Genomic DNA, 15,542 nt, shown 5'->3' with positions numbered 1-15,542 from the left:
AGCCAATAAAATGTCATAATAATAAACATAATTTATGACCCCAACCCCACCCCAGGTCTGTGGATTGATTTAACGATGTAAGGATTTGTGGGAACTGTGACACAAAACAACGCAGCACATTAATCCGGCTCGTCTGACTGTGTCTCAACACGTCACATGACGTCCTGTACAGTACAGTGATCGTAGTCGGAGAGCAGGACGGAGAACAATGGCGACACCTGCACCACCAGCGGCCCTTCAAGTAACCCCACCCGACCGTCTCCTCCGTGAACGGCTCACCTGAGGTGGAGAGACTGTGCTCCACGATCCCCACCTTCACCACCTGAGGGGAGACACAAACAACGTCAGCGCAGTACGACAACAGACATTCACTTCATCACTACCACCCCTCGTCTTAGAGAACTCCCACCTAAACGACACAAATCCCCTTACAACTCCTTTTGATGAACACATTCATGACAGTAGTATTGTTGTTGATGTTACACCTGGTTGTTTTGGTGGACATTACAAATGTTAACCTTTCAATGTTAAACGTAGACACTAAATGTAATTACAGTGCCCCCCACCCCCCCAGCAGTTAAAGCTAGGGTATGCAATTCATTTTTTGTCGTATTTGTTGAAATTCTCTTGACATCCCGACAGCAATCAATAAATCAAACGATCTGACGAAAAAAAATAAACATTCCGGTGTCTGTGGCCTTCGCAGGCTTGTAATAAGTCTGTCCATAATTTCATTCGGCCTGAATGAAATGATTAGCTGGCCAACCTGTCTGTCTTCCTACCTACCCGGCTACATGTGCGCACTCTGCCCGTGCCCTCACTGCACATGAAGGGAGTCTTCCACACGGCTAGGCAGACCTAGTGCTAAAGCTAGTGAGCTAGGCAGACCTAGTGCTAAAGCTAGCGAGCTAGGCAGACCTAGTGCTAAAGCTAGTGAGCCAATCACGTTTTTTGTGGGAGTGGTTTTGGGGGCAGGCCTGAAGGGAGGGGTCGGATGGTCCAAGCTGGATACTTTCAAAATCGAGCTTACCCTAGCTGGTTTCTCTAAATCGCCTATCCTCGCTTTAAGAAATAAACAAAACATATCATACCCCGATAAATGGCACGAATTTCTGGCAGGAGTCCTCATCAGGGCTATGGACAAAGAGAGCGAGAGCGAGAGAGAGCGAGAGAGCGAGAGAGAGAGAGAGAGAGAGAGAGAGAGAATGTGTGTGAGTACAGCAGTTCCACCACAAGAATAACAACGACAACTCCCGAAAACCCAGGGACACGCACAAGAACACTCAATGGTCCCGGGGGGGGGAGGGGAGGGGCCGAGACCCCATGTCCCATCGCAGCAGGGATGGAACATGGCAGGCTGAGTGGAATGGCTGTGGTGGCACTCTGAGGGGGGGGGGGGGGGTCACACTATGATGGCATGAATGGAGGGGGGGGTGGGGGTGGTGTTGCTCCTTACAACCACAATAAATTGATAAGTGTAGAAATAGATGGATAGAGGGGTCAGCTTTATAAGGAGGGGGCGGGATCAGAGCAGCGTGGTTTCGGAATGTTCGGGAATTCCGTCGTTGGCGAATCTGGTCGGGCCGTTGGTTGCGCCTGGGAACGTTAAACAGCTCTCGGCCTATTGGATTTGGTTTAAATGATTAGAGAAAGACAATGCAGGTTGTCCTGGCCTCTCGGAGGGCCCCTGTATCGCTGTAGTAGCGTGGTCTCCTAGCGTGGTCTTCTCAGACAACACAGGGCCTTGATCCAATAGCATAGGATTCATGTGCCGCTTCAAAAAGATATGAAAGATTTCTGCTTCTGAAAAACGATACGATTGAATAATGCTAGAATATTATTAGAAGGGTTCATTAAAGGGTATATTACTGTACATAGTGCATCAAATATAGAGCAAGAAAGTGTTTTTTGTTTGTTGTTATGGTTATATCTCAGTCGATGTGAGCTACAGAAATATTAAGCTTAATTAATTCTGAATGAACTAGAAGGGAGCTGGAAGGGAAATCAACACTCATGTTTACATTAATTAAATGTAAATAGGCAGCCGAATACAAGTTATTAGGGTAACATTTGGATCATTCTGTGGAATTGGCTTAAAAAAATAGACAGGGTTTATTATTTATAACCACTCAAAAGGCAAACCGACAAATGTTTTCAGTTAGGTTGTTAGGCATCATATCGTCACGGCAACAACACCACACAGGACTGGACACACGGTTAGACTCTGAAGACATAGCAGGCCAAGGAGAAGCTGGTTAGGGACAGAGTGCAGAGGGGTGTCGAGTTGTTAGAGAGACGGTGAGTAGTGGACGTGACGAGAGGTGGACATGTGGCAGACAGTAGCAGAGGGGAGGGGGGAGGGGGGGGGGGGCTGGGGGCATCACGCCATGGACCACCAGAGAAAAATCAGGAGGGTGGAGAAGAAAAAGAAAACTCAAGAGTGAAAAAACAAGAGCCGGTTCAGATACCTGATGTAAAAATCAAAATACAAACTTCTCTTCCTTGAGTGCAAACCAAAGAGGGGTGGGACAAGGAGGGGGGAGAAGGAATGCAACAGCGTTAAAATAAATAATTGCTCTTGTTGAATTGATTCAGTAGCCGCAGGTAAAACAAAAACGATTCAAAAACGATTGTATTCATCATTTCCTGCCTCACTGTGTGTGTGTGTGTGTGTGTGTGTGTGTGTGTGTGTGTGTGTGTGTGTGTGTGTGTGTGTGTGTGTGTGTGTGTGTGTGTGTGTGTGTGTGTCTGAGTGCGTGTGTGTGAGTGTGTGTGTGAGCGTGTGTGTCTGAGCTTGTGTATGTGTGTGTGTTTGCTGAGCCACACTTTGCATGCAACTGTGCCTATAGATGCTTGGCCCACATGCACTTCCTAAGCATGCGTTGCAGCCGGTAATCAGGTCAATTACACGCCGGGTCTGGCCCTCGTCAGACTAACAAAGTCCCAAGATGACACAGCATTCACAAAGACCATGCTCACAGACCGACTGGCACACAGCCCACACTGAACAGGAGCAAGAGACATAACAAGACAATAAATGCTGCATAGTCTAGTTGTGATGAACATGGCATTTTAAACATGTATACCTCTTCTGCTTGTAGGTGAGCATGGCTTCTGAGATGGGGAACTGGTGTGAGACGTTGGCGCCGGCCAGATACTGGCCCACGCGGCCCGCCACATCCAGGTTATCTGCACAGACGGACAGCGGGACCCAGGACATGAGGATACAACATCTACCGAGGCCTTTAGCCAAGCGGTCTCCAGCACGCGTGCACACACACACACACACACACACACACACACACACACACACACACACACACACACACACACACACACACACACACACACACACACACACACACACACACACACACACACACACACACACACAGCAGAAGAGAGAGACAGAGAGAAGATAGTTTTTGTGCTTGCCAGAGGCTGCCCAACTAGAGCGAAACAAGATGCAAATGAATACATTTTAAAGGCCATACTTGCATATAGGATGGGAGGAGGAGGAGGAGGATTGTGCGCACATAAATAATTCCCGTTTGGCTGAATGGAAGAATTGGGTCCGACATGCCGAGCTGATGCATGTTTGTCAGTTTGCGGAAATATCACACTGAGTGGAAACAGACCAATTGTTTGTGTGTGCATGTGTGTTTGTCTGTGTGCGCATATGTGTGTATATGTGTGTCTTTGTGCGCATGTGTGTGTGTGTATATGTGTGTATATGTGTGTGTCTGCGTGTGCGTGCGTATATGTGTTTGTGTGTATGTGTATGTGTTTGTGTATGCGGTGGTGTTTCTGTATATGTGCGTATGCGTCTGTGTGTGTATATGTGTGTGTCTGTGTCTGAGTGTGTGCGTGTTCTCCGCTTGCGTGTGTGTGTGTACGTGGTCCAACTTGGCTGGGTTGGACTGGCAGGCAGCAGGGTTTTACTCTGTGGGCCAGCAGCCCCCCCCGCCCCACCGGCCCCCGGAACGTTCCCACCGCTCAGACTGCCTGGAGAACAGCTAAAGGCCAGGCGCTACTGAAGAACCGCCGACCACTCAGAACCATTCTCATGCTGCCATAGCTCACCTCCTCGCCTGACAACCCCCGCTGGGAGAATGGGAGTGAGACACAGAGACTGTTTTTCTCCAACTGTCTCCTCACTCCGTTTTAAGTTATCGAGCAAATTAAGATGGAGTAAAACCATGGAGGAGGAGGGCCGGGCAAGTGGGCTGGCCCTGGCGTGGCTGGCTGTAGGGATGGGAGCCGACAGCAACAGAGAGGAGCCAGCTGGGATCAAAGTCTCCACTGTGCCCATGAGTGGGTGTGTGAGTGACTGTGACTCTTTCTCTGAGTGTGTGTGTGTGTGTGTGTGTGTGTGTGTGTGTGTGTGTGTGTGTGTGTGTGTGTGTGTGTGTGTGACTGTTTGTTTGTGAGAGAAGAAGGGGGAGAGGAATCGAGGAGAGCTGTGAACCGTCAGTGCAGCCAATTGGAATTAAGTCAATTAAAATTATTTGCTCCAGCGACGAGGTGGTCCAACAGGTCTGACCCCAGGCAGCTCCTGTGATTATATGTCCTGTAGCTTGCACGCCCGCCGCCAACAGGCTAACAGCATCGCTCCCTAACCTCAAACGAGACACGATCAATGCTCATGTTCACGGGAATAAAGTCCAGTACTAACCCTAACCGGCACTGATGACCTGGAAGCAACACACACACACACACACACACACACACACACACACACACACACACACACACACACACACACACACACACACACACACACACACACACACACACACACACACACACACACACACACACACACTCCTAACCTAGGGTGGGCCGCTCTGTCCTGCAGAACAGGTCCCTCCACGCTGTGTCCATGAAGATGGTGTTGAAGCGGCTGTCGAATGACGCCATGTACTTTGCCAGGGGATGGGAACCTGTTGGGAACACAGGGGGGGGGCAATAAGTATGGAGCACCACAACCTACCACACCCGCACCTACAGGAGATAAGCACAGGGTGCACATCGGCCAGAATGCTTTGACGCTTGATCTTATATATTTATATTATTATTATATTTATTATATAATATTTGATTATATTATTTATATATATAAATGTATTTTATATTATATTGTTATTTTTTTTAATTAGAATTGTACTTATTTGTATATTTTTTACGATTGTCACGTCATCTCCGTCACCATGGTAACCTCACCAATGGGGATGACCAGGAAGCGGATGTAGCTGAGCCAATCGGGGGTCTTGTTGGCCAGCTGCTCCACGAAGAAGCGCAGGATGGTGCTCAGGTAGCACTGGTCCCCTGCCACCGCCACCTTGATGGTGGGAGGCATCTGGGCGTTGCAGTTACAGCTACAAAGGAGAGAGAGAGAGAGAGAGAGAGAGAGAGAGAGAGAGAGAGAGAGAGAGCGAGAGCAAGAGAGAGGGGGGAGACAGAGAGAGACAGAGACAGAAAGAGACAGAGACGGAAAAAGACAGACAGAGAGAGAGAGAAGCAGAGAGAGAGACGGAGACAAAGAGAAAAGGAGCGTAAGCCGGGGTAGGTGTTCGAGTTGCAACTTGCCAGAATGACAACCGAGTGCGAGAGCAGAGAATGTGTGAGAAGGCAATGACGAGCGACAGACTGTGTGAAAGCTGCAGTCTTACAGCAGAGGCAGGATTACAGCTCCAACTGTTCACTGCCAGTGGGCACACACCCCTAGTCTAGTTCTGGAGAATGTGTTCAGATCAGAGTTACAAAGTAAAATCATTAAGAGGAAGGTTTAATCCTCATGATGGCCACAAAACCTGCCAAAACATCTCGTAACACAATTAAAATTTGATGTAGACTTTCACCGTTAAAACTGTATCGCTTTGAGGGGGGCGGGGCTTTATACTGCAGAGCAGTGTGATTGGAGAAAAGCCACTGGGCTTGGATTGACAGGAGACGGGAAAGAGGGTGGTGACAGAGGGAAGGAAGTGACACTGGGTTTGACAGCGGAAGTGGAGGTGACACTGGGTTTGACAGAGGAAGGGGAGGTGACACTGGATTTGACAGAGGAAGTGGAGGTGACACTGGGTTTGACAGAGGAAGGGGAGGTGACACTGGGTTTGACAGAGGAAGGGGAGGTGACAATGGCTGCGATGGGGACTCGAAGTCTGAGCAGCGGACTCCTCTGCCCATCTCATCAGATGGTCGCAGCTTGGACAGATAACAATCAGAAAGCAATCAATCCAGGAAAAGTGGAGGTCTGCAACTGCTTTTTAACTTGCAATGAAATAAGAAGTGGTGCAGTCCAGAGACGCAGACCTCCAGCCTCAGGACAACAGGCCGGTCTGGAGTGACTGTCTTTATTGTTGGATCTGACTGAGAAACGGCACACATTCTGGGTCGAGTTAACGGCATACAGTGACTACTATTACTAGGTAATAGTAAAACCTCACTGAGCAGCTGGCTAGGAGCCAGGATGGTGATTAATGTTGGAAAGTTCTGTAGCACCCACACAAACCATCGCACACACACAGACAAACCAGCACACACACAAGCACAAACAGCATGCATGCACACACAATTACGAAGACACACACACCAGCACACACACACACACACACACACACACACACACACACACACACAATCCATCACACACACCCACAATCCAGCACACACCCACCCACACATGAACGTGTGTGCGTTTGTGTGTGCGTGCATGCGTGCGTGCGTGCGTTTGAGAGATAATGTGAGCGAGAGAGAGCCTCACAATCTCTGGATGCGTGTGACGATAGTGTTGAAGGCAGCCTGGACGTCTGCGGCGGAGCAGGTGGACACGATGGGCTGGCCGTGGCCATGCAGCACCTCCGCTACATACTACGAGACAGAGAGAAACACACACACACACATCAGACACACACACACACACACACACATGGGGGCATGGAGCCGCCTTGATTCATACTTTAATGATGAATCACACGCAGATCAAATCAGACATGCATTTCTGTCTTTAGGCTACAGTGCATTAACACGTGGGATAACCGTTAAAGCTGATGTGTCAGGTAGGAAGAGGAATAGACGTCCGAGTCCCTACAAACTAAGAACATATCTGTTCCCACACCGGCCCACACCACGCCAACTCACAGACTCACACACACATGACTACACACACCTGGCCTTGCCACTCCATGGTGTTGATGAGGATGATGCTCTCGGGTAAGCGCTCGTCAGAGATGAGGATCTGGTTCAGCTGGTCGTACACAGACTTCCTGGGGACCTGCGGGCACGATTACCACATTACAGCAGGAATGAGAACATGCATAGGCCTGCGCATGGGCTCTACTTCAACCCTGACGACACACCGCAAACACACATGCACACACCCTGATGACACACACACACACACACACACACACACTCAGACGACACACACACACACACTCAGACGACACACACACACACACACACACACACACACACACACACACACACACACACACACACACACACACACACACACACACACACACACACACACACACACACACACACACACACACACACACACTCAGACGACGCACACACACACAGACAACACACACACACAGGCGACACACACATGCACAGACGCAAACACACACACTCTCTGACGCAAACACACTCTCTGTCCACACACACACACTCTGTCCACACACACGCACACACACACTGTCCACACACACTATGCTACAGAGCATAGCATCGCCCAAGAGCCTGTTCCGGTGCGCAGCGTGGTACCTGCGCTCCGAGCCGGGAGTCGGGGGAACACTCGCTCTCCATGCTGCTGGTGCGGTCGCTCTGGGCCTTGGAGTTCTGCCGGTCCTTCATGGAGGTGCTGCGTGGACGCCGCTGCAGCTTGTTCTCTGCCTTGCTGAGCAGCAGCACCGACCGGGACGACAGACAGGACAGACAGGACAGCAGAGTCAGGACGGACAGACAGGACAGCAGAGTCAGAACCGACCAGGACGACAAAGACAGGACAGACAGACAGGAGAGCATAGTCAGGACCAACAGTCAGGACAGCAGAGCCGGGACCAACAGACAGGACAGACAGACAGGACAGCAGAGACAGGAGACAGGACGCAGGATCCAGACTCACACACAGGGGGGGTTCAGTAGAAGCCATTGCCTACCGCGGCCGTTTGCTTACTCGTTGCAAGATGCATAATGGAAGCAGAGTTCTACGACACAGAACTACCGCAAATACAAGTTATTCTGCTCCATCTTGACAAGCTGTCCGAACAAACAAATGAAAACAGCCACAGTAAGCAACCCTGGAATGAACAACATCAGGCGAACGTACAAAATCTGAATCTGCCAACAAACAATACATAAAAACAACAACGACGATCCTCTTCTGTCAAGTATTAAGTTATGCTCATGTTTATTACAATAACAATATTAAATTAACATCCATCTGCCAGCTGAGATCTGGATTAAAAACCAAACACGACTCCAGTCCCATCAGTCATCGTCTGTATATGACTGAACCTCCACGTATAGCGGCCAACAGAGCCAGAGGGGGGGGGGGTCATGGCGCTACCTGGGAGACATGTGGTTCTGGGACTCCGTCTTGCAGAGCTTGCCCACGGTGCTGGCCAGCCGCTCAGTGCTGACGTCCCAGCTGCCGCTCACCTCGCCCTGGGCCGGGCCCTGGCCAAGCCCACTGTCGTCAGCCTCCATCTCCTGTGGTAAACACGCACGCGCGCACACACATACACACACACACACACAGTGAGGACGACACAGCCAATACAGGACAACACAATTTGGTGCTCTATGTTGTTGTTATTGATGATGTTGTCGAGTTAGCATGCGACAGCATGTGGGGCGGGGGAGGGCAGGCAGTGCTGGGCTGGAGTGTGTGTGTGTGTGTGTGTGTGTGTGTGTGTGTGTGTGTGTGTGTGTGTGTGTGTGTGTGTGTGTGTGTCTGAGCGTGTGTGTGTGTGTGTGTGTGTAGGGAGGGGTCAGCACAGCTGTTGTGGCTGGGGATAATGATGTACGAGGAACGTGGGGGGGCAAGGCTGGGGGAAGGTCACAGCCGCCCAGCGGGCTGCAGGGCGAGTGGAAAAAGATATCCACCACAGAGCCACTCTGAACTGGGTTAGCAGGCCAAAGCCAGCGCCCGCCATACTGCAGGCAGGTCAGGGCATGTTTGGGGAGAGGGGGGATCATACTGTGTATTCCGAGAGCATAACCAGGAGACACAAACAAACATCAGCAGTGTGCTCACTCCTTCTCCCCCTCCCTCCATCTCCTTCTCCACTCTTTCATCCCCCTCTGCTCTTTCTCCCCCCCTCACTCTACTCTTTCCCTCCCCTCTTTCTCCCCTCTCCCTCCATCTCCTTCTCCACCCTCTCTACTCTTTCTTCCCTCTCTGCTCCCTCTCCCCCCCCCCCCCCCCCCCTCTCTCTCTCTCTCTCCCTCTCCCCCCTCCCTCTCCCGAGTCCTTTAGGGACCCGGCTCTGTGGATCCATAATGGATGACGGTGCTCTTTGATTGTGCCTGCCTCTGCGTACACCAACTGATCCTTCTCTTCTGGTTGTGTTTCCACCACTGGGAGCCATAAAGTGCTGAGACACAGTGAGGTAAGGCAGGACACCAGCAGCAGGCTGGGGGTCTGGGGGGCAGGGGGGGGGGGAACTGGAAGTGGTGAGGCCAGCGAAAACCAAACAAACAGTCACATCTGAAAACACAGACAGCAGGAGTGGACAGAGATGCCCAGCCGCAGGAAACACACACACACACACACACACACACACACACACACACACACACACACACACACACACACACACACACACACACACACACACACACACACACACACACACACACACACACACACACGTACCCCGATGACGGGGTCAGGGATGATGTCGTCCTGATAGCGAGTGCCTGGTGTGACTTTACATCTGTCCACGGTCAGGAACTCTCCGCTCTGCCACCCAAACACAAACAAACAAACACATGAGACACAGAGAGGGAGAGCACATGAGACTGTAAGGACAGCCTGGGAGGGAAAGAGGAGCTGGGACGCTACGTTAAATTAAAATTAAATAAACAAAACATCACATTTGGCCGCTCCGGCGGGGACAGGCCGTCTGGCTCCATCTGCTCGAGAGCTCAGAAGGGACCAATCGGGTGGCGGCGTGGCACTCGCCAGAGAGGCTGCGTGTGGCCGGGGTGCGCTGACACAAGTGGAGCTGGCAGGTATAAATATCTCCCTGCAGGGTGCCTGATGGGCCTGCTGTCCTGCTCTGACAGCACCGCTTCACACCGCTCCACACAGACAGGTGGCCGGCTAGAGAGAGCTGCTAGAATGGCATTCATTTCATCTTACTACGACCGGTGGATGGCCGTGGACCCTGCCCCGTCATGGCTGTGGTGTTGGTTTGCAGGCCGGGACGATAATAATAATAAGGGAGGTGGATGTATATAAGGGCCCTGATGGTACGAACAGGGTGTTATCGAGTTCTCACGGCGTCAGCTCTGTCCAATGAGGTGAGGCCGTGTGTGTGTGACTCGTAGGGGAGAGAGAGCGACGGATCGGCCAGAGGTTTCGTGCTGTCGGCATGTTTGCCTGAGAAGCGCACTTCTCAGCGCAACTGACCCTGTTGTCTACCGTGTAGTGTACCACTGCATGTCTTCTTCTGATGGAACGAGACAAGCAGGACCCGAAGAAGAGGAGGAAGGAGGAGAAAGAGAGAGATAGAAAAAGAGAAAGAAGAAGGAGAAGGAGAAAAAGGAAGGGAAGAGGAGAAAGAAGGGGAAGAAGGAGAGGAGAAGGAGAAAGAGAAAGGGAGGAGAAGTGGAAGGAGAAGGAAGAGAAGCAGAAGAACGCCTTGTTGTTGTAATACACTGCATAACCTTGTGGCTGTGGAAATTAAACCTTTTAGTACTGCGTGTATCGTTCGGATCTTACGGGGTGAGTTTATTGAAATGCAGAGTGCATCGTCGTTCCTCATCTGCTCTTAAGTGCACATAAAGAACAACTCAGCTGACGTTTATTGCTTGAGGACGGCGGGCCGGGACAACGGCCTGTGATGCACCGGGCCGCTGCTCTACAGGCTCCAATGGATTCCTAGATATTTATAAACAGCTCTCCCTGTTTGGCCTTCAGACTCGACGTCGTCTTCTCCACCCCCTCACACTCTTAACCCCCCCTCCCCCCATCCCCCCCCTGCTCTTCCCTTCCAATGTGACGTAAATCAGCAGGAGCAAGAATTTCAGAGATCACTCCATCCCCTCTTCCTGGCAAGCCTTGGAGTGTGTGTGTGTGTGTGTGTGTGTGTGTCAGTCCCTATAAATACACGAGGTGGGGGCGGGGGTCGTACAGCGCGTTCTTCCTCCCCCCGTCCAGAGCTGCATAGCGGGAGGAGGATGGGGAGATGTGGGTGTCTGGGGACAACATTGCTCTTGTGCTGACATTGGCTTGCCCAGGGGTGTGGCTGCCCCTAAGGGAATCCCTGAGCCTCTATATACACACGGGTGGAGGGTTCTCGATCGGTGAGTGCTCTTGGTTGATTGAACGCTGAGAAAAATAAAAGCTAAACTGTACTAAAAAAGCAAAGAAATTACAGGAATAACCACACAAGCCCAGGGAGATGACAGGGACGGTGCTTTGTGTTGGAGCGGCTGTGATGAAGCACCACCCTGAGGGATGGGGAGGTGGTGTTGGTGGGTGTGGTGATGGAGGGGAGGTCATCGACTTACGGGAAAGGACAGCTCCCTGTGTTGGCTCTTCTGACTGTGGAGGCTCCCGATCTCCGTCTGGGAGCTGGAGTGAGACATGCCCTCGAAGAACGGCCTGTAAGCGAAAGGGGGAGGGTTCAGAGACAGGCCGGACGCATCCATGTCGATGGCTGATGGCAGTATGCAAGCGTGTGCATCTATTTGCAGGGCGCAGAGCGGGTTTCCATGGCGATGTTGGCATACGGTGGGGGGGGGGGGGGGGGGGGGGGGTCGGGGACGAATGTGATGAGTGCCGCCATATATGGATTCAACGTCCTCACACTTGAATTCTGGGCTGGCTGCTTGTGAACTTCGAAAAATGCATTTTTATGGATGGATGGATTCTCCAACGCAACAGAGGAAATCTATCACAAATGCCTGGAATTTGTAATTAAAAGCAAAACATAGAATATTTCATGGATGATAAATAACACAACATTACTTATACATACTGTAGCTCCTCCAGGACACACTAGCCATAACATATATATATATATATCATGATAAATAACATTCTGTTATTTATCATGTTATTTATCACTGTCTGACAGTCGATTGATTGAACTAAAAACCCATTTTGCATAGCACTATCCCAGCTCTGATGCAGAGCTCTATGCACACGTACTTGAGCTTGGGCTTGGGGGTGCTGAGCACGCTCTCGTTGTCCTCCATCTCCGGCCCGCTGTCGCTCTGGTTGTACACCTCCAGGCTGTCGTAGAGCAGGTCCAGGTCCTCCTCCACCTCCTGGGTCTGGTCCACCGGGTCCGAGTCCAGGACCTGCGGCACAAAAGCGCAACACACATGCACAGGGGTGTCGGTTTAGCTCAGGAGGCAGAGCGGGTTGCCTTGTAACTGGACGGTTGCTCCTCCTTACAGAGTGTCGAGGTGTCCCTGAGCAAGACACCTCAACCTGACTGCTCCCGACGAGCTGGCTGTCGCCTTGTGTGGTTGACTCTGCCGTCGGTGAGTGAATGTGTGCATGAATCGTTGCTTTGGATAAAAGCGTCGATTCTTGGTGATTCTTCACCATGGCGACGGCACAGTGGTGCCGTCGAGAAGGAGGGACACGGGTTTGATTACGGGGACTCCAGATTGACCGGAGCATCGACTGACGCCGAGGCTTAATTACAGAGCTGACAAAGAAAGGCTGTAAGGAAATGAAGGAAGAAACAACCAGAGCGCAGCTGATGCTGTAAATACATCCCTGTTTTGTTTTGGCCCTTAGCAAGCTAATTAACGCCGGCCTGTTAAAGGGCAACGGGGGGGGAGGGGCCCAGGTCATAGCTGGGGGGGCGGGTGAGGGCGTTATATCGTGGAGGGATGACACACGAGGGAGGCTGGAGTGTCCTAATCAGGTGATTAATGCTACACCAGGGGCAATGGAGCAGGGGCTCAGATAAACGATCACGTCTGACCGTGTGGCCCCACCCCCACCCTCCCTCCCTCCCTCATGATGACCATGTTGTGAGGACATGTTAGACCCACACAGCACCCCCCCCCCCCCCCCCCCCCCCGAACCACCACCACACTGCAGAGAAGGGATTAGGCCACCTGGACGTTTACACAAGCCTCGGGCAGCAAGCTGTGGCTCTGGCGTTGCTGAGTGCTGGTGGAGCCAACAGGAGGTTAAACCTCTCACCCCTAATGCCGTTCCCAACTGTCCGTTTCAGTAATCTCCTCATCTATATGTAATTCAGACTTCTGGACTACGGGGCTTGTTCCAAACTAGGCCGCTAGGACAGCTTCAAAAAGCTGCTTGTACAGCTGCACGAGAAATCTCAACGATTGCTATCATTTATGCAATATTATGGTAATGACTGACATTTTATCCTGTTCAGACACCCACACCAGTGACCTACATATTTCCATTACGTGATGCATGTAGATCCTTCTATTATCTCACATTATACACACCGTCCTGTAGGAGCTGTCATCTCAATAGAATCAGACCGTAAACACGATCTCTCCTTATACACCCTCCAGTAGGAGCCTCCGTCTCAATAGAACCAGGCCGTAAACACGATCTCTCCTTATACACCCTCCAGTAGGAGCCTCCGTCTCAATAGAATCAGACCGTAAACACAATCTCTCATTATACACCGTCCTATAGGAGCCTTCGTCTTAACAGAATCAGGCTATAAACAGGAGGTGGGCTCTGTGGCAGGAACAATCCGATTGCTTTCCGGTCATCCCGTGGACAGAGTGGTCTGGAACTGGAAGCCCACGCCGCTAATGTACTCCGCACACAGATCACCGCCGGTGGCGAGGCGTGCATCACGCGGCCTCAGAGTGGAGCAGAGGGGAGGGAGGCCATAACAAGGCTGGGTAACCTCTATAAGAGTGTTGCCCGTAAAGCTGCCTACAGTCAGGGTGCTGTTGGGGTTACCTTTGAGGCTACATTCAGGGTGCACCGCTAGAAGTGTGCATAGGATCCCACATTCAGGGTGCTGTTGGGGATACCGTTGAGGCTACAGTCCGGGTGTGCGCTAGAAGCTACGTGGCGATGGGCTGTTTAGAGTTAATAATGGGGTGTGTTCCACCCGCCGGGCCCGATTTAATAACTGATATTTTCCGCTGCTGACAGATGGACGGACGGATGGCCCGGAAGACTAGCCAATCACAGGGAAGACAGGGAGGCAGGAGCCGGGTTCTTGCTCCTTTGACTCGATTCCCCGCCCTACGTGCCACCGTGTCGTTAGACCCTCAACCCTCAATTTCCCTTTGGTTTCGTTTGTCTCCTTACCTCGTCCGTCACCTTGAACCTCTTCAGCAGGGCCACAAACTTCTGCTTGAAGTTGGGTTGCTGTTAAAAACAGAAGAAACACACAGGCACAAAGGAACAGAATAAGAACACGATTTTACAGCCTCGCTCCATCAACGGGCACTTTAAACTTATATAATCCCCATTGTGGGTGACTCATTCCTGAGTAAGGACACATTATTATAATCGCTCGGGTGAACACGAGTGCGGTCTTACATGCGCGGACGCCACATACCCTAATGGCTCAAACTAATGGAACGCATAAACACGTCCCGCTGTCCCTTAAAAGCATGTGCAGCGCAAACCCAATTCCCCGGGGGGCTTTCCTGGTCAATGATTGACAGTGGGCTGAGAGCTGGAGGACGGTGAGGGGGGAGGCAGAGGGAGGGAGGGAGGGAGGGGAGGGACCCACCCGCGTCATGGAGGTGGTCCGGATCATCTTCCTCCTCGCCTTCTTGGGCTTCCTGACCTCGTCGTCCTCATCGTAGAGATCCTGCGAACAGGAACGGATAGTTATAGCTCACGTCTGTGTTAACACAGACACTGGCTGCCTGGCGACAGTGAGCGTAGCTGCAAACATCACTTCACACCTTTATTTTGAAAATACGTGAAAATACGACCTTGAACACGGCTGGAAGAATTAGCAATTGGAATTGAGAGATGTTCAGTGGAATGTTCTGTGTTCAGTGGAGTGCACCAAAATGTCCCCTTTGCTACACACATAAAAGCACCTCTCAATGATGCTTGACATTATTTGTCTGCCTGAGCCAGTCGGCACATTTTATCCTCTTTCTAAACCAAGGCAGCCTCTCTCTGTACAGTGGCTTAACGTTTTGGGCATGGACAACCACATTTAAAATCATTTTGTACCTCAGAATTAAAAAAAGGGTGTTGAAATAAATCTGAGCCATTAGCCGAAAGATTCACAGCAGCCATATCAGAGGGACGGTGAAGGTATCAGTCCTCTGCTGTCTGCCGCTCCCCTTTCTGCAGGTCTATTTGTATGATT

General features: G+C 51.2%; 1 protein-coding gene across 1 annotated transcript in view; it reads right to left on the bottom strand.

Moving 5' to 3' along the window:
• The window catches only part of LOC311350583 (phosphofurin acidic cluster sorting protein 2-like), a 46,027-nt gene that overhangs the window by 3,594 nt on the left and 26,891 nt on the right, over window positions 1-15,542 (bottom strand). The window contains exons 7-20 of the mRNA XM_084470641.1: window positions 14,946-15,026; window positions 14,516-14,575; window positions 12,398-12,549; window positions 11,755-11,848; window positions 9,893-9,979; window positions 8,582-8,724; window positions 7,777-7,909; window positions 7,172-7,276; window positions 6,767-6,873; window positions 5,224-5,378; window positions 4,833-4,943; window positions 3,087-3,189; window positions 1,092-1,134; window positions 280-322 (exon numbers count right to left, since the gene is read on the bottom strand). Of these exons, the coding sequence (XP_084326767.1) occupies window positions 280-322; window positions 1,092-1,134; window positions 3,087-3,189; window positions 4,833-4,943; window positions 5,224-5,378; window positions 6,767-6,873; window positions 7,172-7,276; window positions 7,777-7,909; window positions 8,582-8,724; window positions 9,893-9,979; window positions 11,755-11,848; window positions 12,398-12,549; window positions 14,516-14,575; window positions 14,946-15,026 (1,417 nt within the window). The remainder of the gene's footprint in view (window positions 1-279; window positions 323-1,091; window positions 1,135-3,086; window positions 3,190-4,832; window positions 4,944-5,223; window positions 5,379-6,766; window positions 6,874-7,171; window positions 7,277-7,776; window positions 7,910-8,581; window positions 8,725-9,892; window positions 9,980-11,754; window positions 11,849-12,397; window positions 12,550-14,515; window positions 14,576-14,945; window positions 15,027-15,542) is intronic.

The sequence above is a fragment of the Micromesistius poutassou genome (assembly GCF_964030765.1).
Source record: "Micromesistius poutassou genome assembly, chromosome: 7".
Lineage (NCBI taxonomy): Eukaryota > Metazoa > Chordata > Actinopteri > Gadiformes > Gadidae > Micromesistius > Micromesistius poutassou.
This window is presented reverse-complemented; position numbering and strand designations above follow the sequence as displayed.